The 23,340-nt window shown below is 39.5% G+C and overlaps 1 protein-coding gene across 1 annotated transcript; it reads left to right on the forward strand.

Annotated features, from left to right (window-relative positions):
- Positions 1-11,693: 11,693 nt before the first annotated feature.
- Positions 11,694-17,528, forward strand: LOC132644834 (F-box protein FBW2-like). The gene is made up of 2 exons (XM_060361468.1): positions 11,694-12,191; positions 16,615-17,528. Exons 1-2 carry the CDS (start codon positions 11,830-11,832, stop codon positions 17,168-17,170), a joined length of 918 nt encoding a protein of 305 aa, XP_060217451.1. The 5' UTR covers positions 11,694-11,829; the 3' UTR covers positions 17,171-17,528.
- Positions 17,529-23,340: the final 5,812 nt, after the last annotated feature.

A 23,340-nucleotide genomic window follows, 5' to 3' on the forward strand; every position in this document is an offset into this window, starting at 1 on the left:
AGATCCTTTGTCATGCCGGATGACTCGGACGCGACCAAGTCAACCGTGGAGGAGCTGGAGCAGATCATCTTGTTTGAGTTCTTTCCGGACAGAAAGGTATACCTGGGCACGGGGCTCACCCCGGAGCTCAGGCGTAAGTTAATTGAATGTCTTCGAGCTAACGCCGATTGCTTTGCATGGTCGCATATAGATATGACAAGTATATCACCGGAAATAGCATCACATAAACTCAGCTTGGACGGAAAGTTTCCCCCGGTCAAGCAAAAAAGGAGGCCCATGTCAGAGCCAAAGCACGCCTTCGTGAAAGACGAGGTAACGAAGCTTTTGAATATAGGTTCCATCCGAGAAGTGAAATACCCGGATTGGCTTGCTAACGTGGTGGTGGTGCCCAAAAAAGGTAATAAATTTCGAATGTGTGTCGATTATAAGGATTTAAACAAGGCATGCCCGAAGGATTCATTTCCATTGCCTTACATCGACAGAATGATCGATGTGACGGCCGGGCACGAAATGTTAAGTTTTCTCGATGCTTACTCTGGGTGCAACCAGATCCGGATGCACCCGGAGGACCAAGAGAAAACATCCTTCATCACCCGTTATGGGACTTACTGTTATAACGTCATGCCTTTCGGATTACAAAACGCCGGTGCAACTTACCAACGCCTAGTTAATGGGATGTTCGAAGAACAAATAGGAAAAACGATGGAAGTTTATGTTGACGATATGGTTGTTAAGTCCTTGGAAACAGAGGACCATTTAAAGCATTTGCAGGAAACCTTCGATGTACTCCGAAGATACAACATGAAGCTCAACCCCGAGAAATGTGCCTTCGGCGTCAAGTCTGGTAAGTTCCTGGGATTCATGGTGTCAAACCAGGGAATTGAAATCAACCCGGATAAGATCAGGGCCATCGAGGACATCGAGGTCGTGAACAACATAAAGGGGGTACAGAAGCTTACCGGGCGGATAGCGGCGCTGAGTCGCTTCATTTCGAGGTCCTCGGACATGAGTCACCGTTTCTTCTCTTTGCTCAGAAAGAAGAACGACTTCGTTTGGACGCCGGAGTGCCAAGAAGCCCTAAGGGAATTGAAGAAGTATTTATCCAGCCCCCCGTTGTTGCACACGCCGAAGTCCGATGAGCCACTCTTCCTCTATTTAGCAGTCTCCGAAATGGCGGTAAGCGGCGTTTTAGTCCGAGAAGAATCAGGTACGCAATTCCCTATCTATTATGTAAGTAGAACTTTGGGGGATGCGGAGACCCGTTATCCCCATTTGGAAAAACTGGCCTTAGCATTGGTAAGCGCTTCCAGAAAGCTCAAACCTTATTTTCAATGCCACCCCATATGTGTGGTAACCACTTACCCTTTAAAAAGGTCGAGAAAGAACTTTTGCTGACCTCGGGAAAGACCGCGGGCATTTGGTCTCTACATACGGACGGGGCCTCGAATCTTAGAGGTTCCGGCCTTGGGGTTGTCCTTAGGACCCCGGCCGGGGAGGTCATCCGACAGTCCATTAGAACTGCTAGATTGACTAGCAATGAAGCCGAGTATGAGGCTATGATTGCAGGTTTGGAATTGGCTGGAAGCATGGGAGCCGAAACAATAGAGGCAAAGTGCGACTCGCTTCTGGTCGTGAACCAGGTGAACGGCGTATTCGAGGTAAAGGACGAACGGATGCAGCGGTACCTCGAAAAAACGCAGGTGGTGCTTCATCAATTTAAAGAGTGGACCATGCAGCACATACCGAGGGAGCAGAACAGTGAAGCCGATGCATTAGCAAACTTGGGTTCCTCGGTTGAGGGGGAGGAAATCAACCTCGGGGCAACGGTGCACTTATCAAACACGACCATAGAAACCGGGCACGCCGAAATATACACAATGGGCTTGACCTGGGATTGGCGCAATAAGTACATCGACTACCTGCGTGAGGGGAAGCTCCCAAAGGACCCGAAGGAGTCACGATCGCTGCGGACCAAGGCTGTCCGCTTTTGCTTGGTGGATAGTCAACTGTATCGACGGTCCTTCCTCGGCCCTTTAGCTAAGTGTTTGGGCCCTGGTGAAACGAAATATGTGATAAGAGAGGTGCACGAGGGGACCTGCGGCAACCACTCCGGTGCAGAAGCTTTGGTTCGGAAAATCGTCAGGGCCGGTTATTACTGGAGCGTCGGTCCGCATAGCGGCCAAAAACAGAGGATGGAAAGGTATTACAACCGAAGAGCCAACTTTCGGCATTTCCAAGTGGGGGACTTGGTGCTTCGAAAAATCACATTACATACAAAGAACCCCAACGAGGGAAAGCTAGGACCGAACTGGGAAGGACCGTACAGGGTAACCGGTGTAACGGGCAAAGGATCATACCAGCTGGAGTCCATGGATGGGAAATGCCTGCGCAACAACTGGAACATATCCCATCTAAAAAGATACTACTGCTAAGGTATGATCTTCCCACATGCTTTTTGTTAACCGTATCTTTCTTTTGCAGGAAATCAAGGACAGCACAAAATTAGAAATTTAGGACTGAAAGCACGTGTTGCACTCTTTTCCTTAGTGCGGTTTGTCCCGAAATGGGTTTTCCGACGAGGTTTTTAATGAGGCAACAAGTACAACGTGCTACGCAACAAAGATAAAGGGCCAGCACTCGGACACACGAGGTCACACCTTCCGAGTGGGGGCTTGATAACACTCACCCGACCTCAAAGCTCGGATAAGTGTTAGGGGGGGGGGCACAACACCCACATCGAAGCACGCCACGATAAAGAGAAACGAAGAAGCTCAGCATTTGCCACAGCAAAAATAAAGGCTGGCCACCGGCCATCGCCTTCGATGTAAGGACCAAACGATCATAATGAATCGTGTCCCATTCAGCATTTTCCACGGCAAAAATAAAGGCTGGCCACCGGTCATCGCCTTCGATGTAAGGACCAAACGATCATAATGAATCGTGTCCCATTTAGTGTTTGCTACGGCAAAGATACAAGAAATAAAAATTCTCATATATACGAACATTTACAATACAAACACCATGGCATTGGTCGTATTTCGACGTTGTTCAATTTATACGCCCTACACCAGGCACTGTGGTCGAAATTCGACAAGGTCAACGAGGTCATTACGAACCGGTCACAAAAAATGTCGGTCCTAAAGAGGCGCCTATCACGGGCACGGAAAGATCCGAGGTCACAAAACATCTTAGTAGGCCCTACGGGCAGAATTAATCAATGACTACGGGTCATCTTGTCCGAAAAATGGACCGATAATTCAAAGCAAAATAAAAACGAGCACTCAAATGAAGAAACAAGAAAAGTGCAACTTTCATATATACAAAAGGTACTTTTACAAAGAACACTTTCACATCAAAGGTCAAAAGGCCAGGAAAGGCAAAAGGCAAAAGCTAAGTAAAAATCTTATGTTAGATGACTGGAGGCAGAATGATCGGACTCGGTTCTCTCAGAATCGTCTGAATCGGACCCGAGGGCGTGGTTTGCCTCCTCCTCCATTCCTTTGGCCTGGTTTATCAGGGCCGGAAGATCGGAGAATCCGTGCTCGGCTTCTTCGAGGGTGAGCCGCCGAGATTTCCACTTCTCGTACTCGGCGACGATGGCGGTATGAGCCTCGGCCGCCTCCACGCCTTTCCAGGCTTCTTCTAAATCAGCCTCGGCTTTAGCTAACTTAGTCTCCAGCTCGGCCCGGTTGAACACAGCAATATTCCTCATATGAACAGCAGCTTCTAGCTTAACCTTAAGAACATTGTTGGCGCTCACCGCCTCCTCCAGCTCAGCTTTCAAGCCCTCACATATCCGAGACCGCTCCTCGGCTTTCCCTTCAAAAACTCTCATACGTTCTTTATACAGAGCGGTGTCGGATTCCAGTAGCCGGTTCCTCTCGGCTAGGCCCGCTGCATCGGCCTTCACCAAATCCAGTTCCCCCCGGAGTTGGGATACGGTGGTCTCCAGCTCGTCCAGCCTCGACGAAAAATGGGCTTTGTCTCGGCTAAGGCCAATCTTCTCAGTCTCGAGGCTTCGGTTATAATCGGTCATGGCGACCAATTCGCTCTTCAAACGATGATTTTCGTCCTTGGCCGCATCGAGCTCGGGACGAAGGTTGGCAAGAACAACCGCCCGACCCAACTCTTCCTCTTTTTCTCGGAGAAGATGCTTATATTTCTCCGTTTCTCGGCCTTGGGCATCTAGTTGGCCTCGAAGATCGTCCATCTCGTGTTGGGCACGGATGAAGGCCTCATTGACCAGTATCACACTCTGCAAGAAAAACAACCATAAAGAATCAAACAAAGTGAGCATAAAGTCTGATGATATATAAGGGTGGCTGAGGGTCTTACCCGGTTGCCCGCGTGCATGCCTTCGTTCATAAGGCATTGCCAGGTGACCCCGGTCATTTTATGCTTGTCCGAATCAGAGACAAGAGGCCGTAAGTAGCTTGCTACTCCCACCGGGCGCGATAGAAAGCCGCAATCCTCGGTGACGGTGATTACGGCCGATCTAGTCCTTCTTGGTTCTACGCTCGGGGCTGGGAAGATGGTCACCAGGTTATCTCTAGAGCCAGATTCTGACTGTTGGTTAGCCGGCCTCGTGGCCCGAGAAATTGGCAGATGGCCGAAACCCGCAGTTTCACCGGTAGCAGGAGGAGTGGTTGAAAACATATCTTCAAAATCTTCAGCTCTCCGAGCCGGGGTAGATGAACTTGGCGTGGACTCAATGTTTCTGGAAAAGACCGGGGGCTCCGCAGTGGAAACAGGTTCATGGTCGGGAGACGGATGTGCGTAAATGGGGGCTTCGGTCTCCGGAACTGGGGAAATCCTTTGATCGGCTGCAGTGACAGCCATTTCCCCCGGTCCCTTCCTCCTCTGCAGGGGAGTATCTTCCGGAGAAGTTTCACCTGAAATGTCGACAAAGTCAACCGACCGGAGAGGAGCCGGGGAGAGGATTTCTTCCGCACCTGAAGGAAAAACGGAAATCAAAAGACCTTCGTTGACAGAAGGCAAAGGCGGAACGGAGGCGGTCTCCTCGGGTACTGGAGTCGTTGACGGAGCCGGGTCAACCCTTCGAACTATGATGTCGGGCTCCGCTTCTTCTCTCGGGGGCCGGGCAACACCTCTTGCCTTCTTCCGTTTGGGCGGCTCCCCCTTTTCGGAGGGCTGTTTCCTTTTGGCAGCTTCGGCAAGAACACGGGAAGAACCCGCCGTGTCGAACGCGGATGCCGGAGCAGGGGAAGCGACCCCCGACTCCGATCTGGATGCCACCGAGCCCTTCGGCAAACCTGAACGATAAAGGCATAGGCAGGGCTGAGAAAACTGACGACCGCGAATGGCTAAAGATGCAACAGAAACGGAGGAAAGTCAAACGTTACCATGATTTTGAGCAATCCATCGACCACGTGACAAATGGGCCCATGTTCGGTCCTCATAGGGAAGCTGGCCGAGGAGTGTCGTGACCCATTCACTCAGATCACGAATAACCGGGGGAACAAATCCGTTTGCTGCAAAAAATAAGGAAAGGGCAATAAGGAAACAACACTAAAAACGGCTAAACAAGTAAGGACGATTGCTCAAAGGATCGAACTTACGCTTATCGTTCCACTTCTCCGGAAAAGGTAGATGGGCGGCCGGGATTATGTCCTCGGTTTTTACCCGGACATCGCGTTCTAGCCATCCCCTGTCCCGGTCTTCGTCCATCTTCGAGAAGAACGGGTTCCGGCTACGCTTGGTTAGTTTTATGACACCGCCCCGGAATATTCTCGGAGAATACAGGCGTATTAGGTGGCCCAGCGAGAATTCCTTCTCGGCTCTGTTGGCCAGCAGCCGGAGGCAAGCAACGACCCTCCAAACGATTGGGCCGATCTGTGCCAAAGTCACACCATAGGTCCGGCACATATCCAGTATGACCGGATCAATCGGGGGGTCGAGTTTAAGGGTAAAGGGGTAAGAGTACACGTACAAGAACCCTTCCCGGTGGTCGGTAATGGATTCGTCCGGCCCGGGTGCAAAAACCCTCACTGGGCGTGTGTTCCACCCGCAGTCTGCCCGGACCATGTCAAGCTTATCCTCGGTTACGGAAGAAGGATATCGCCTCACGTCGTAACCCCGGTCTGAGACGGCAGAGGGCTTTTCCGCCTCGAGGTCTTTATTGAAGTTAAATTTGGCCGGTATAATATCCGAGGCCGTGGTCTCGGGGTTGCTCCTTTGTTTAGTCGGAGACACAGTCTCGGGCCTCGGGGATGAAACCGAGGGAACTTCGGGAGAAGTGGTTTCAGACATGTTGTAGGAATGAAGGGAAGGGAATTTCGGAAGATAATACAAAGGAAACGGAGGAAATGGTGATTTGAAGAGCAACTGGAGCTAAGGGCAGTTGGCGAGAATGATGACAAAATTAATCTCCCTTTCACGTAAAAATAAGCGAAGATTTGGTAGTAGATTTGTTGTAGGAAGGATGAAGGTAGAACGCAGAGGAGAGAAGAAACAAAAAAGAAGATCGTAAAAGTGGAAAAATGAGGAGATGAGGGGCTTTATATAGGCATAAGGAGGGGAACGGTTATCGAGGAGGGCCAATCGGGGATCGCCACGTGCCCCATCATTAATGCGAAGCGACCCGAAACGACGTGCAAAAGGCGGTTGGCAGGAGCGGACCATCCGGAGCAGGACACGTGGCCGTCGAAGGAAAAGGCATGACGCAACTATTCCCGCCAAAATAAGGAGATAAGAATAGGCCATCCGGGAGGTCGGTTGTATGATTCATTCATTTCCCGTTACTCCGATGGATCGTTGACCCGGGAAGCGTGGGGGCTATCTGTATACGGTAGAAACCGGATATGAGTCATATCCGGAGAAAATATGGATCGGAGGAAGAAAAGGGCCGGGAGTTCGCACGAGGGGCGTCACACCTTCCCGGATAAGCGCTTTAATCGAAGCTGAGCAGAGGCGCCCTTTGGTCCGGTCTCTGTGCCACCGATGGTTCGGGGACTCTTCCCGAGGGTTCATCACCGTTGATCCGGACACCATTTTCCCGTGTATCCGTTGGGCCGTTATGACCATTGCTGAAGCGCACTAGTGGTGTCACGTCATGGTCGGCCACCAACTATGCGTGTGTCAGACGGCGCCGTCAGTCCAATCTCACCAAATCCGTGCAGGGGCTGTCCTTTTTTATTGTTATTTTATTAATTCATATTGTATGAGGCCCATGGGCTCACTGCTATAAATAGGGCATATCTACCTCCCTTATGGGGGTTGGGCTCTTCTTACTTTCCAAGAACATTTGTAACAAAGGAACTCTTGTATACTAATTCTTCCATCATTTAATTCGGCCAAGGACGCCTGTCATTGTGATTAGTGCATTTCATCTATCAAGTATCATACATTGCTCACTAACCTCTATATATCGCTAACCTTCAAATATTTTGTTTTCTTTGTCTAGTACACATCAAGAACAAAACACATATCCTATACCCACCTATAAATTTAATTGATTACCCGAATCCGGGGTAAACAGAGTCACCTTCTATACATCTACTAGAATTTAATACAATGACAAAAATGAAAATCTAGTACTTGATCTTATCTTCTGGTGATGGTTACTCTGTTATTGGTTATTCTGTTGCTTCTGACTGAGACAATTCTGTCGATGACTCTATCCAAGAAACTAAAATATACTCGTCTGCAAAGCCTTTGAATGAGCAAGATGTAGTAACGAACAAGAATACCTGCTAGATCTAATTCAACACTCACATAAAACCATTTATCACGAAATTCATCACTTCTGTCATTCTCTAGTATTGTTCTATTGTCTGAGTTTCCAATTGTGGCATAGTGCTAGAAATGGAGCTCCACAATTTAAAGATGGGTATTCCCCTCAAAAGCATACTTCGTAAAAGTCATCATCAGCCCCTTATAAGGAAGTAAGGAACCATATCGGATAAATTGTTGTTTGAGGAGTTAAGGTAGCTCAAGAATGACATTGATTCCATGCTTGATGGGATGCCACCAGAAAGCTTGTTACTCGGGAGATCAAGCGGTGCCAACTGATGTAAGCTTGAAATGTTTTCTGATATTTGTCCACTGATTTGGTTTGCAGACAAGTTAAAAACCATGATATCATGCAACTTTGTCAATTCCATAAGAAGTTGTTTGTATACAAGTCTATTGAAGGTCAGAAGTGATAAAATCTTGCTGTACTTTTGAAACTGGTTGTTCAAATTTACTCCCGAGATTTGATCATAGTAAAGCCCTCCATACTTCCCATACAACATCTACTCATTCACCAGTATATAAGACCTCAAGTCCATGGTGAATCAGTATATGATGTATGGGAAGTATAGAGGGCATTACCAGTGACGGAGCCACGTAGAGTCGAGGGAGTTGATCCGAATCCTGTCGGCGGAAAAAAACACTGTTTTAACAAGGTTAAAATTATTTTTTATGTATATCTAGTAGATGTTGAACCCCCTTAGGTTTCTTCGTATGTTTACTTTTTTATATGTTGAACCCCCTCGGCGGAAATCCTGGCTCCGCCACTTGGCGTTACTATGATGAAATCTTATTGGTTAACGGTTCAGTAACAGTTTCGTGTTATTTGATTATTAGGTTATCGGTTCGTGTAATGGTTTTTTGCCAATTTTCCACATGGTTTAACCGATAACCCAATAGAAAAAGAAAAAACAAAGAGCAGCCTGGTGCACTAAGCTCCGGCTATGCGCGGGGTTCGGGAAAAGGCCGGACCACAAAGGTCTATTGTAACCCAATTAACATTTTTAAAATTATACTTAGGTATATAAAGCCTGCCTTAGGGATCTATTTGTCCAGTGTTTGCTCGTCTCTTTGCGCGCTACTAAAAAATTTGTTCTAATTCCATCTTAGTAAGCCTTCATTTATGGTACAATTTTCTAGTATGATGCACTGGCAATCTTGAAATTTTGTTCTTTTTTATCCTAGAAAAAACATACATTAATGAACACTAAATCTCACTCATTAACGACCAAGTTTTGCTACATCTTTTTTAAGCTTTTCTGCTGCAATGCTTATTTAATGACAGTTTATCACACAAACATTGAGAACTTGTTCAAATTTTTGACAAATGTATCACCCATTGAACCGATAACCGAACCGTTAACGATCGAGAACCGATAAACGATAACCAATATCTTATTGGTTCGGTTATCGGTTTAGCATACTTACAAATCGATAACCGATAGGTCAAACTGCTAACATTCAAAACCGAACTGAACCAAACGATAAGGACCCCTACTCAAACCCAAGTATTGTAAAGATTGGATTTTTAGCAAAGAAGGCCTAATCTCCCCACTCAAGCTCCAAATTCATTCCCATAACATCAGCAAAATTGACTGGAAATGGATTGTGAAGATCTATTTTGATAACAGAACCAGTAGAATGCACCTTATTCCTCTACACTTACAACAGTCTCTTCCTTGCCATGACGAAAGCTGGTTCTCAGGATCATTAAGGTCATTTTTCAAATCAAGAAGTGATTCATGATCATTAGAATTTAGATGAATGTAACACCATTTTGGCCTTTACAAGCAAATTCTACAACAATAAGCCTCTCCATCAATTCCAAGTCTTGGAAATATTTGAGCAATCACCATTCTCTTCCCTTTGGTTCTCCCCAAAAACAAGACAGTCACATTTTATGACAAAGAACCAAAATGCTTCAAGTAGGATCTGATGGTTGAAAATCACCCCAAAAGAATGGAAGTTAAGTTTGCTCCCTCTTAGCTTGTTTTTAAAAAGGAGAGGAAAGGAGAAAAACAACCTAAGAGATGAACTGTATCCTTGATTGGAATTTGGACAGTAAAAAATTGACGGATACAAGGTACTTCACTTGGTAGTTAGGCCACGGGTACAACATTTTTAATCCTTTCAAAAGTTAGAAAAGAAGTAGGAAGTAAAAGTCCTCAAGAGAAGTAAGGAAAGAAAATGAATTTTATCTGATTTCGCTTTCCTACTTTCTTTTCTTCCTCTCCCTTCACCCAAAAGAAAAAAACAACATACGTAATTATTGATGAAAAACGTTATGAAACTACAAGCAAAAAGCTCCAAAAGAACTTATCTTGCAAAAGAACTATGAGTGGAGTGTTGAGTACACACTGTCTTTAACTAGTCAAAATAATGGTGTATTGAACAGACTAGCTAGTCTTATGCTTTGAAGTTGTAATTGCGAAAAGCATAAGAATATTTTACTTCCATATTATATACTTAAATCCATAAATACTAGTACTACAATATTTCGATCCTGTATTAATCTATACAAATATTAGTTATACAAAAGGTTTAGATCAGAACAAATAGTATTAATTAATAATATGATGTGTGTATTAGTAAAGCTCAAGTTTAGAAGATGAAGTTCATGGAAATGAGGATGTTGCGATAGATGTGTGGGCATACTAGGAAAGATAGGATTAGAAATGAAGTTATTCGGGACAAGGTGAAGTGGCTTTGGTGGAGGACAAGATGCAGGAAGCGAAGCTGAGATGGTTTAGACATGTCCAGAGGAGATGGATGGAGGCCCCAGTGCGGAGGTGTGAGAGATTGGCTATGGATGGTTTTAGGAGAAGTAGAAGTAGGCCGAAGAAGTATTGGGGAGAAGTGATTAGACAGGACATGGCGCAGTTGTAGCTTACCAAAGACATGACCTTAGATTGGAGGTTGTGGAGGATGCAGATTAGGGTAGAAGGTTAATAGGTAATAGAGTGCTGTCTCATGTATCCTTTCATAAAAGTAGGCGTAGCATTATCTTTGTAGTTTCCTGCCTTTCGATTCTCTGCTACTATCTTGTACTTCGTTTATCGTATTAGTTTGCTGCAGTTACCGTTACTTTCCCTCATAATGCTTATTTATAGTATTGTGCCATGGCTTCTTTACTTTCGTCAATTCTTATCTGACGTTTTGTCCTACTTTTTCTTGAGTTGAGGTTCTTTCGAAAACAACCTCCCTACCTTGGAAGGTAGGGGTCAGGTCTGCGTATACTCTACCCTCTCCAAACCCCACTTATGAGATTACACTAGGTATGTTGTTGTATGTTGTTGTTGCCATGCAGAAATTTATACTATGTATAAAAAAATCAAACCATGCACTAAACTATTAAAAAATACAGAATTTTACGTTGTTAAAAAGGATAACTATTATGTAAATAATTCTAGAGAACTAAGGAATTTATTACTCATGTCTCAATTTATGTAATGGTGTTTGATTGTGCATAAAGTTTAAGAAATAAAAGAATTTTTTAAAAACTTATGATCTAAGTGGGTGTCTATAAATCTATCTCATTAAGAGTAAAATTATATTCTAAAATAAATTTATTATTCCATCCGTTTTATAATGTTTGTTTGGTTTTGATTTGACATAAAGTTTAAAGAAAATAGAGAATTTTTTTAAAACTTGTGATCTTAAATTAAAGATATGTAGAATATAATATCTTTTTATCTTGTGATATTAAACATATTTTGTGAAAAGTTAAAATTAAAAGATATATCAAGAAGGGAAAGAGATTTTTTTAATAAAATAAACTAAAAAAGAAAGTAAGATAAATCAATTAAAACATATGGAATTAAAAGAGTTGTCACAAAAGAAAAAGATAAAAGCTTCTTTTTAAAACATACAAATTAAAAAGAGTTCGCACATACGAACATTCACATGCTACACTTTTCTCAGCCGTAAGATGAGTTGTTATTATGAAAGGCTGTCGTGACACGTGTCACACTCAAAACCCTCTGCAAGCAAAACCAAAACCCCCAAGAACCGAAAACTGAAAGAGCTACACCTAGTTTCCTCACTTCACACTCTCCTTTGTCCAAAGGGGAAGAAGAAATGGAATCTAGTACGGATGGTGAGAACAAAAGGGCATGCATTAAACTCGAAAAAGACACTGTGGGTAGGTGGGATGAGTTAAGCCCAGAGATATTAGCTTCAATTTTCGTAAGAATTGTTCCGCCGGAGGAGATGGTGAGGTCAGTGGCGTTAATTTGCCGGAATTGGATGGAGACTGTGTCCGGACCGTACTGTTGGGTGGAGATTGACTTGGAACAGTGGTGCCGGAAATGCTGCATTGCTAATCGTTCCCACCTAATTGACCCTACAGTCCGTAAAATTGTTCGGCGGAGTAGGTTCACATTCAGGCGACTCTCCACTTACCGTCTTGGCAATGTCGGCTTCTCCTTCGCTGCCTCCCGGTATTCTTCTTTCTTACTCTGTGTGTGTGTGTGTGTGTGTTATTTTTTTGCGGTTTTGCCCAAGCAGGACCCGTTTATTTTTATGTGGATTTGGGTCTGGACCCTATACAAGTTCAAAAGTTTTACTTTTTGTCCCAAATTCATACTCCCTCCGTCCATTTTACTTGTCCATGTTTGACTGGTACGCCAGAAGTAATTAATAAAACACAAAATGATAAGGTTACTAGATCACCTTTTGAATGTAGTAAATTCAATGTTTGGGGAATTGCATTGAGAAATGATTATAGTTAATAATATGGGTAAATTAGAAACTAACTGTTAATTCTGTCTTGGTTTTCTAAATTGGGCAAGTAAAAAGTCAACATCTATTTTTAGTATACTGGACAAGTAAAAGTGTACGCAGGGAGTATTTACTTTACATTATTTTCGAGCAATCTGTTATATATATAAACATATTGTTATATATACATGCATGTGTGTGTGAATGGGTGAACTTATTCGCCAAAACTGTTGTGGAGTCGGGATTTTCACTAAGGGGCTCAAAATATAAAGAAGTAAAAAACATGAAACCAGTGGGATTCAACATCTACTCCATATGCATTAAAAAAGTAACTTTGATCTTGTATAATTTTCCGGTGAAACCCCTAGCTCCGTCCCCGGATAAGCATCAGATGACACACCTTGTAGAAGTGTGTCTTTGCCACTGGGTGAATGCTATTTTGTGGTTTAAAGAGGGCATGTTAGATTGAAATAGTGATATTAAAGTATTGGTGTATGTAAAAATTTGTTTGATGGATTTATTCAATTAGGAGGAACTTGTTTGTGTCCATAGGAAATAAAGCAGAGGCCCAACAGATGAGTAATTATGGAAGCTTTCAATAGGTGGTTCCGGTTAAGAAACAGTAAAACAGTGACTAACCCAAAATATAAACAGAAGTTATTGGAAGAGTTCCGAAATAAACATGAAGAGAAAAGGCCCCATAATGATTCATTTGATACTTCATGCGCAGCTTATACAAATACTGTAAATTAGAATAAAAAATTAAAGAGAAAGAAACAGAAAAAGACAAAGAAGATTAAGAGGCAATGTAGTTTTAACTAGTTAATGGTAAAAGAAAAAAACCAATGGTGATTAACCATGGGGAGAATTCGCAGAATGGCACTTCCGAGTTATACCATGTTGGGTGGTACTTGGTGCCTTGGCATTATAAATCCCAATTCCTACTGAAAGACTTACAGAGGCCACTCCTCTCAATTTAATGAAATTCCATGTGACGAATCAGTTCTAAAGCTTTCTAGTTCAGCTGTTACATTAGTTTATTTCAAAAATATATGTCTTCTAGATGAATGTTGTGCTTTACTTTCCAATTCATTATTAAGGAGAAAGGAAACGAACATGGAAATGACACAGAATGAAAGTGCAAGAGGGGGAACTTTTCTGATATTCCAGTTGATTGACAGCGGGTAGTAGTCGACGGTTGATTAGAACAGTAATGAACACTTAATAAAATCGCAGAAATTAAAGTGCAGTATGGTAAAGTGACACGCGATACTTTGATACTGGTTAGGACCCAATGTGGATCTTAGTCCAGTCCCCTTGGGTTGCAAGGGTGTCTCTGTAAGCTTTGTAAGTTGTCTTGTGCAGTTGTAATGAAGTGTAACTCCTACCTTCACACTCAATCTCTTTTTCTTATAGCCGTTGATACAATGCCTCACCAACAATATTTTTCTTTGTTCTCTCTTTGAGTACACAGTAAACTACTAGGATTACAATGCTTATTAAATGTAGAACAAAGAACTTGACGATGGTTGAGACGAGTACATGTTGTCCTTCAAAGTGAGCCTTTAAATAGTCTTTGAATCTGCCCATTAGGCTCTTTGATAGAGATGGAAATCCAAGAGTTTTGATAGCCTTGGAAAAAGGGATCTGATTGATCCTATTTCCACGAATAAGGTTGACCTTTATTGATGACACTGTTGGAATCTTCAGGTCTTGATTTTCAGCTATCTTTTGTACTTGTTTCCTTCTGGGCTTTGTCGATTTGGTACTCTTTAGATTCTTGGTACTTGTTCCCTTTAACGATCTTCCAATCTCCTTAATCTTGGTTCGTAATCTGCTCTGAGATCTTCTTCCTTGATTGCATCGTTGAATTTACTTATTACCTGTTTTTTTTTTTTTTTGGTGAAGTAATTAAATAATAGTATTAGAAAGGCATCAAGAAGATGCAAAGTTACAAGAAAGATAAATAGCTGCTTCAAAACAAAATAAACATGAAGCTAGCTGAGCAAAAGTCCGTCAACAGCCAAAAAAGATATCTCCAAAACCCTACTGTGCTAGAGTCAGGGAACTAACAAAAATCCAAAAAGTTATCCGTACTGTTTACAGGGGTTATTTCTGAAGGGAATTTGTCTTAAGTACAGAATAGAAGCGGAATATAAAATTTATTGCTTAAGCCCTATACAAGATCTATATGTTTCAATCAATTTGACAAAAGGATCAGATAACTTACCTTTTGATGCGTGATTCCTCGATATACTTTCTGCCAAAAACGAACTGTAGGTGCTGCTCGAAAACGAACGACTACCCTCTACCAGTATCCACACACGAATGATCACAAACAGACACGAAGTGCTAGCTTCGAGTTTTGGGGTATAATATCGGGTTGCAGAGCTTAAGTCGGCTACCAGAATTTAGGTCATAGTTATTTCGAAAATAACTATGCAAAAAGGTTTTTTCCTGTAGTCTGAAATATTGATGTCTCTCACTATTAATAGTGACACATTCATCCTAATAATACGAACCCTAGCTCATGTAGAGTCCTAACTGATTAGGATATCTAATTAATTAAGATCCTAACTAATTAGGAGTCCTAACTTGATTAAATATTTCAGTCTGTATATAACTGTTATTTATATTTATAATTATCCAATAATATAAATATAAATCTGAATTATATTTTAACCATAAAATAAATTCGGATTACATTATCGAAATAATGCAATAACAGAATACGAATTTATATATTCATAATATATAAATACAAATTTACTAAACTAACCCTAGTCCGTTCATCACATTCTTGATGTGCGACCCAATAGGTTTATATTACGTTGGCAGTAGAATTAATACTATATTAATTTCACAAATCATAATTGGTCTCTAGCAACACATTATGACTAACCCAAGTAATAATAATTTAAAGTTTGTAATAACCTAATTAAATAGCATATGCCATAGTCCTTTTGTCACACGATATCTAATTCGAACGTAAGGCATGTATAGTGTCATCCTTATATTGTTCGAATATAATTTCTCGATCCCTTAGTAAACTGATAAGTCAAATAATTCTGATAACTCTTTCGGTTCATCTGAGCACGGCCATGCATTTCTCACTCTTACTAATCGAGGGGCCCAAAAGATATTTCTCTCAAAGAGAGGGACAAATTCCATCTTGAATAATCACTATCCTTCACACAGTTCACATTATGTTCAATCATACACTTTATGATTATCCGGTGAAAGATAACGTTTGTGAATGTCAAAACAAAATGTTCCCTATGTAGGATACTGTGATAATCTCAGGTGTGAGGATTAATTGACATAACTATTATGAGAATCACTTATGACACTGATTCATGCAATGATACCATAACGGGTCTATCCAGTATGTTGTTCTCTAACAAATACCTATGAGTTTTATTTGTACCGTACACATAATTATCTCATAATTATCGATTAAGCTCATACTAGTCTTTTACCATTATAATCAAATTATAAATGATTATCTAGGGATATATATTATTATATGTAACATGAAAACAATATAATAATAAGAGATATAAATAAAACTTCTTTTATTAATCAAAAACATAACTAACAAATAAGGTCCATACAATAGCCTAGAGCATAACCACCAACAATTTCCTGCCTTCTTTTAATTCCTTTCGATCTTCGTTGTTGAAGACTCCTTGATTTATGCAAATTCCTTCCTTGCTGGCATATCTTCTTTTATTTCCGCTTGACTTGCTTCATAATTGAGTAAGTCAGTTTTCCATATTTGGCTTGTGTCCTCACTGCTGTGATTCTGCTTCCTTTTTCCTTTGTAGCTTTCCATAATGGGTTTCCTGCATAATTAAATTGATCATCATTTAAACCTAAAACCTTAACCTTCATAAAAAAAAATCCTTAACGTTAACACAGAATAGCTCAGATTCTGTTATGCTATTAAACGCTTGTGCAGTCTTGCACAGGTTAGCATAACTATAAGCCATCCGATCATATGATAAGTGTATTTAGTCAATTTTGTGCTCACAAGACGTTCTACGTACATTAATACCTGCACCATACTCTGTCATAAAAATGGATGCCCTGCAGTTATTTTGTTGATCATGATTTATAGAGAATATACCAATACTTTTGCAGTGGAAGATGTCTCAAGATACTGCAAATCCCCGAGAGTGAAATCACCGACGAAGTGGTGGAAAAGCATGCAGGGTCCTTGGTCAATATAACATTCTTAGACATCAGCTACTGTTTAAAGATCACGGAGAAGGGTCTCAAAGCTTTTGGAGAACAATGCAAGTCCCTGACTCATCTCAGAAGAAATATGCCTCTTTGGGATCTGCCCACCAATTTTGAAGCTTCCGACGTCGATGATCATGAGGCACTAATTATAGCAGAAACTATGAGAGGTCTCCAGCGCCTTGACCTCGCATTCAACCGATTGAGCAACAAAGGCCTAGACGCGATTCTCACTCAGTGTAAGGGACTAACACACCTTGAAATCCAAGGGTGTTGGAATGTGGAGCTGAAGGGTGGTCTTGAGGAAAGATGTCAAAAGCTTGTAGACTTTCGGAGCCCTTGGATCGATGAACATGAGGGTAGCCTTGCTGAATCTTCAGATGTTGATAGTGGAGGAGATGAATGTGATGAAGAATCAATCTACTCAGAATCACCCTCTTCATCAGATTTGGATTAGATGGATGCAGTCCACCACCTTCTAAGTGTCTTTGTTCTGATTTTTGGAGCTTTTGGATGCAGATCACCATGCATAGACAGACATTCCAAAGATGGGTTTTGGTTTGTGTTTGAGACGTTATTTGTAATATTGTAAACAAGATGCTTAGAAAGTGATAGGAATTGATGGTAGTATTGGTGGTGAGTCTGGTGATAGTACATTATTAGGTACTTAAAGCTTCCTTATCAAATTATTACTACTACTTGAAGCTTTGCTATTGAAAATTGGAAACGATACCGGAATATCTTCTTATAATGTTTGCTGCTCTTATCTGTAATTTTGTTTTCATATGGAGTATATGCTAGATAGTATTTTCTTACCCAATTTAGTGTTTTCGTTCAAATTGCACAAGACACTACAGTAAACTAGACCTACATTTCCTATTACTTAGGACATGGTTTGAAAACATGGTTGGACATGTAATTTGGATATCTTAAGTTGCATTTTCTCTTATAGACATAAAAACCCACAAGTAATGACAACTATCAAAACATTTTCAATTCTTATACAATCTTACCAAATGAGGCAAGTCATAGTTCATAACAAAATTAATGTTACTAGAAGACTTTTCTAAAAAATACAACTTCAATTGATTAAACTTTAGTTCAATAAAAACAAAAATTTAACATGAATAGTAATGTAAGTAATCTTTAATATAATCCTTTCACATGGTAGACATAAATAAAAATTGGTGGAAGTTAAATGAGGTTGGTAAATAATTAGTGGGATTAATTGTTAAAAATATTTACCAATTTATGGGTCTTTTTTTATAAAGTATAAACTTATGAGTCAAATTTTATATTTAAAATTTTAAAACTATGATTTGAAAATATGAGATGAAATGCATATCCAAAGGCTGATTTGATCATGATTTCAAATTATGATTTCAAACCGCATGTGCAGGCGCCTGCTTAAAAGAATTTCTCTTGGATAACCCCACGGGATGAGCTTAAGAGACCAAGTTCTATTTCCTTTTTGACATTTTGACTCCTCTTTATGATGAATTGTGTCAATTTGTATATTGCTTAACCAAACAAGGTGAAACTTTAATGGGACGATCAGCTTTTCACCTTGCTAATTAAGTTAATTTAAATCGTAGCTATTGTCGTCTGTCGACGAACTTAAAGCAAAACTCGCCTCCTCCTCCCTCTTATTCCTAGTTGTAAAATTCCTTGTTTGTTGCACCGATTTTGAAGCATAGTGACGCAAAAATTGGTTTTCTGGTTGGACGAAAAAGACATTTGAAGTACTACAAAACTCTGAAAAAACCCGACCGAGCTTTGGTTCTGAAAGTTGAATTCCGAAATTTGTTGAAACTTGTTTGGATATTGCTAAAACTTGTTGAAACTATTTGGATGAAGCAAATTTGAAGTTTGGAAGCCTTTGGGACCAACCTGAAGAGGGTTGGATCGAAACTTGAAGCGAAGGAGTTGCAGCCAACTTCAGACATTTGCGGTGAAACTTCAGATAAAAAAATTCAAAAGTTTGGATAGAACTTCAAATAAAAAATAAATTTCAAACACGTATCACGTGAACATTAATGGGGCAATTTGCACGATTGGCCTTCAAATGCACTAGTCTTTAATTTTTGACCCTCAAATTGCTGGTTTTTAATTTTTGCATTTCACTTAAAAAGGTCACCGAAAATACCTCGAGGTTCTGGGTTCGACCTCCGTACAGTAAAAAATAATAATTTCATAAGGTATAAGTTCGTATGAAATTATGTCTATTCGCTACGTAGTTACATAGAAACTATACTGGACATGGCAAAGGTTTCTATGAAACTACATAGAATCTAGGCCTATAGGCATAGTTGCGAAATTAAGGCAAAACTTCATTTTTGTGAACCTTTACCAGACAAAGGCATAGGTTCTGTGTAACTTCGCCCGAATAGTCATAGGTTTATAGAAACCTATGCCTTACGAAATTATTATTATTTTTGACTGTGCTGGGGATCGAACCGAGGTGCGAAAAGGGTACTTTAGCCCACAAATTTTCATTAAATGAGAAGTAGGGACAAAAATTAAAAACCAGCGAATTGAGGGACAAAAATTAAAGATCAGTTTGTATGAAGGACAATCCACACAATTTTTTGAAATTAATTTTGAATTGGATAAACTTACAAAATCTTTACAATTTAGACTATACCTTAAATAAGGGCTCCTATCTGTGCACTTCCCCCTACCCAAAGGTCTTTTTTTTTAGACTATACCTTAAAAAAACAATGTAATGAATTAATTCAATGAGCTTTCATTCATTCTCTCCTCTCTCTTCGATTTCGCTTCCGTTCCTTCGATTCCATAACAGGGCCGTTGGTGTTTCAACGAAGGATCTCTAAACTTGACAAAATAGCACTTAAAATTCTCTTTACATTCTTTTTTAACTCAATGATTAGGTCACATTTGTTACCTCTAGACCAGCAGTAGTTAGCATAAACCATGGTGCAGTAAATGGTTAAAAACGAATAAACGCAGTTTTACGTTGTTAATGCAAAAAGATTTATTTACTTCAGAACATTGCTAAAGAAAAGAATGGTGGCTTCAAAGCAAGGTACAATTTTTATAATCATCTGATATTCGGTACTCGTTGATTTGACTAATTTCAATTCGCACGGTATAGGTTCTACTAAAGGGAAAGTGCTCCTTACCAGAAATCTCTTCATTCCCATAGCTTGAATCCGAGATCTCTGATCAAGAGCGGAGAAATCTCATCCAAAAAAAATAAAAAAAAATTGGTTCATTACGTTTCTAACAAGCCGGCTTACTAGGTATAAGTAAATGAATAATTCAGTTCAGCCAAGTGTGTTTTTGTGTGTGTGTGTGTGATTTACGTATAAAATAAATCCATATTATCTATTTGGCAAAGCAAAACTCGATATTAATGAGTCCCCAATCAACGAGGGACAAGGCTCCATCTTTTCCTCACTTGCACATTCACTTGACTTCTATTAGAGTACTTGGAAAGATTCTTGAATCTAAAGTAACTACCTCTAAAGCTTCAAGAAGAAATGATAATACTACTTACCTTTGATGCTATTTTTTGGATTACACTTTTTTGGATCTGTAATCCAAAATTAGTCACCCTTTGAAATATAGTTGGAAAAAAGCTATGTTTTATAGGACTAAAGTCTTCGACTCAAGGGATGATTGACAAGAATGGACTCAACAGCCAGTCGTCTTGAACTTTTAATCCCATTTAAATTAATCTTTATAAAACGACATCTGCTTAAAAAAAACCCGTTAGGCAAATTTTTTGCTTGTGTACATAAATTAATTTTGTCTATAGTGCAGGAGTTGGGGACATTCAATAAGCCAAAGACAGTGAACCTGCTAAATTGATCACAAGTTCTGCCTCATAAGAAAAAATTGCATGTATTGCTCAATTTTTCGCAAGTTGTGACAGATGGGCAACATTTGCTACCATTCATTTTACTTATTATGTTAAATTCATCACAAGTTATGTTGTATTAGCAAAAGTTTTCTGTGTTGTGAAATTGTTCACAACGTTTTCCTCCGTTTTATAAGGAATCATTCTTATAACCCACAAAATAATATTCACCTGTGTTTTAACTAAGAAAGTGTGTTGTTGAATTTTATTGTTAGAACAAAATTGAATTTAAATTACCATGATTAAATAATCAATACGCTTTAAAAAGGAAGTCGATTAACACAACTAAAAAATCCCGCCCTAGGCAACACACTAGACTATCACGCGGTAACTTATTGAAATATTTCGAACTCATACCTCATAAGAAAAACTAAATTATCTAGTTGCTAAACATATTTATTTAGTTGAGGTTGTTCTTTAAAGATTTTATTAAGCTAGGCTAAAATTTCAAGACCCACCTTATGGAAGATACCCTTGCAAATTCTTGCAAGTTAAGCGACAAGATCCGCTTCTTCATCTTTTCCGTTTTTTTAAACTTCAGGACACTATCCCGAGTTTCACTTGCAGAAGTCTGAGCTCGAGGATATTGTCATGGAGTTTCAACTTTACAAGTGAAACTTCGTGATATTGTTATGGAGTTCAGTTTTTACAACTCAAAAATCAAGAACAATTTCAATTGTTTGTTTGTTAAGTCTATTATATATATTAGAGTAAAATAATATTTTTCTAAGTACCATGCGTAAAATAATGTTGAAGAATTATTTTGTTAGATACCAAAAGTGAAACAATATTAAATGGTTATCACCTCGTGATAAAATTTATAAGTTTCTCGAGTGAAACAGATATTCATTTCACTCATGGTACCTCCTTATAAGTTAGAACTCGGAGATTGTCTTGAAGTTCAATTGTATGAGTTCAAACTCTACTACTTTATCCGGGAAGTTCACTTTATAAGATTGAAAATTTGTTGTAGCAACGCTTGTTTACTCCAATTTTTTTTACTGAAACATCACATACTGTTGGAATTTCATTTGTAGAAATTAAAATTCTAAGACACTGTCCTAAAATTTTATAGTAACGTGTTTGAACTCCGTTTTTTTAAGTTGGAAATATTATGTCCAAATATTATTTTCTCGTGAAAAAGTAGCTAAAACTCCATTAATTTTTACCTGCGGCTTATTTTCAAAAAATACCAATTTAAAAGTGGTTATTTGTGAATTTCTCCCTATTTTATTTCAGATGAACTCCCCGACACCTATAAGCACATGTTTATTTATGAGCTCTTTTTCTTCAATTTTTTGAGAAGTCATTAATTTTGTGACTTTGAGTTGATTAAGTAAAAGTTGGCATATGCTGGGCAAGACAAGAAGGGCCAACAACAGGCTGTCCATTCCTTATTACCACTAAAGCCTGCTCTGTTATCTTCTTCACCTTCTCTATCTCCTTGCACATTACCACTACCCTACCACCTTCAATAATTAATGCCTCCCAAGAAAAAGGTGTGGTAATAATGGTTACATTGAATAAAGAAAGAATGCTTTTGCATATTCATCAGCTATCATTGCTCAATAGTACTGTATAGTAGGTCATAGCTACATGTCAATTGTCATAATCTCCAACCTTCTCTTGTGTCCTAGGAATAATCTGATTCAATTAAAACAAGTGTGGATTGCAAATGGGGTATCATATCATTAATTTTTGTGTTAAGCTAGCACATCAAAACTACTTTTGTATAATGGATAGGCAGAACGTCGGTTTAAGTTATCAGAATAATATATCAACATTAACGATTACGTCTCAATTCTAAACTAATTGATATATGACTTAGCATAGCCTTCAATTAATTAAATTGTGCGTTATTGATCCCTTCATATAGAAAATAAAGTGGGTGTGTTTGAATATTATAAAACTCTATTACCGTCAAATATGAAGTGTTAACACAAATTTTACATAACATGTGAGTAATTAAGTAGTGAAAGGTTAATTATAGAAAATTTGTGAATATTCACAAACAAATGAATTAAAAGGCACAATTTAGCTAATTGAAGATTTAACGCGCTTAGATATTATAAGAACTTACCAAAAACTAAGTTACCTAAATTGTTATTAACCCTATGATTCAAATAAAATGAAAAAAATAAACTCAAATCAGCAATCCTTTCTTATTGGGAACTTATCACAATCATATTATTATTAATAATTACTTGTACCAGATATCTGAAATTAAAGAACATGGTCCCATACCACGTCATTCATGATTCCAATAACAACCCTCAAAATGTCTTCAAATCTCTTAACTACCCCCATCCTATATTTTTTGTTTGCTTGAAAAGATATTAATACTACTATTATTCAAGAAAAAGATTTCCATATGCAGAAAGACAGAAAAATAGTTTCAATTTTACAGAATATCCAGATCTTTCGTTTATATTATAATGAATCAAAGAACATTTGATCAGGTGAGTACTCCCACTAGCCTAAGTGGTAGTGTCAGTATGTCCATCAAACATTCGAACATGTTAATTGTAGTCGAAGAAAACAAAATAGCAGCTGGAAGAGGAACATATACCCCATTACCTCATAGAGATTCTCATAATTCATACTCCCTCAGGTTTCCCTCCATCAATGTGAAAGACCCCTTACCACAGTTGTACCATTTGGAAGGCCCAGATTTTTATTTTTTTAAATTTAATCATTTCGATATTCGAAGTTCACTGGTCCAACTTATCCGAATTTAGAATATC

This window comes from Lycium barbarum, chromosome 6 (assembly GCF_019175385.1).
Source record: "Lycium barbarum isolate Lr01 chromosome 6, ASM1917538v2, whole genome shotgun sequence".
NCBI classification, from domain to species: Eukaryota; Viridiplantae; Streptophyta; class Magnoliopsida; order Solanales; family Solanaceae; genus Lycium; species Lycium barbarum.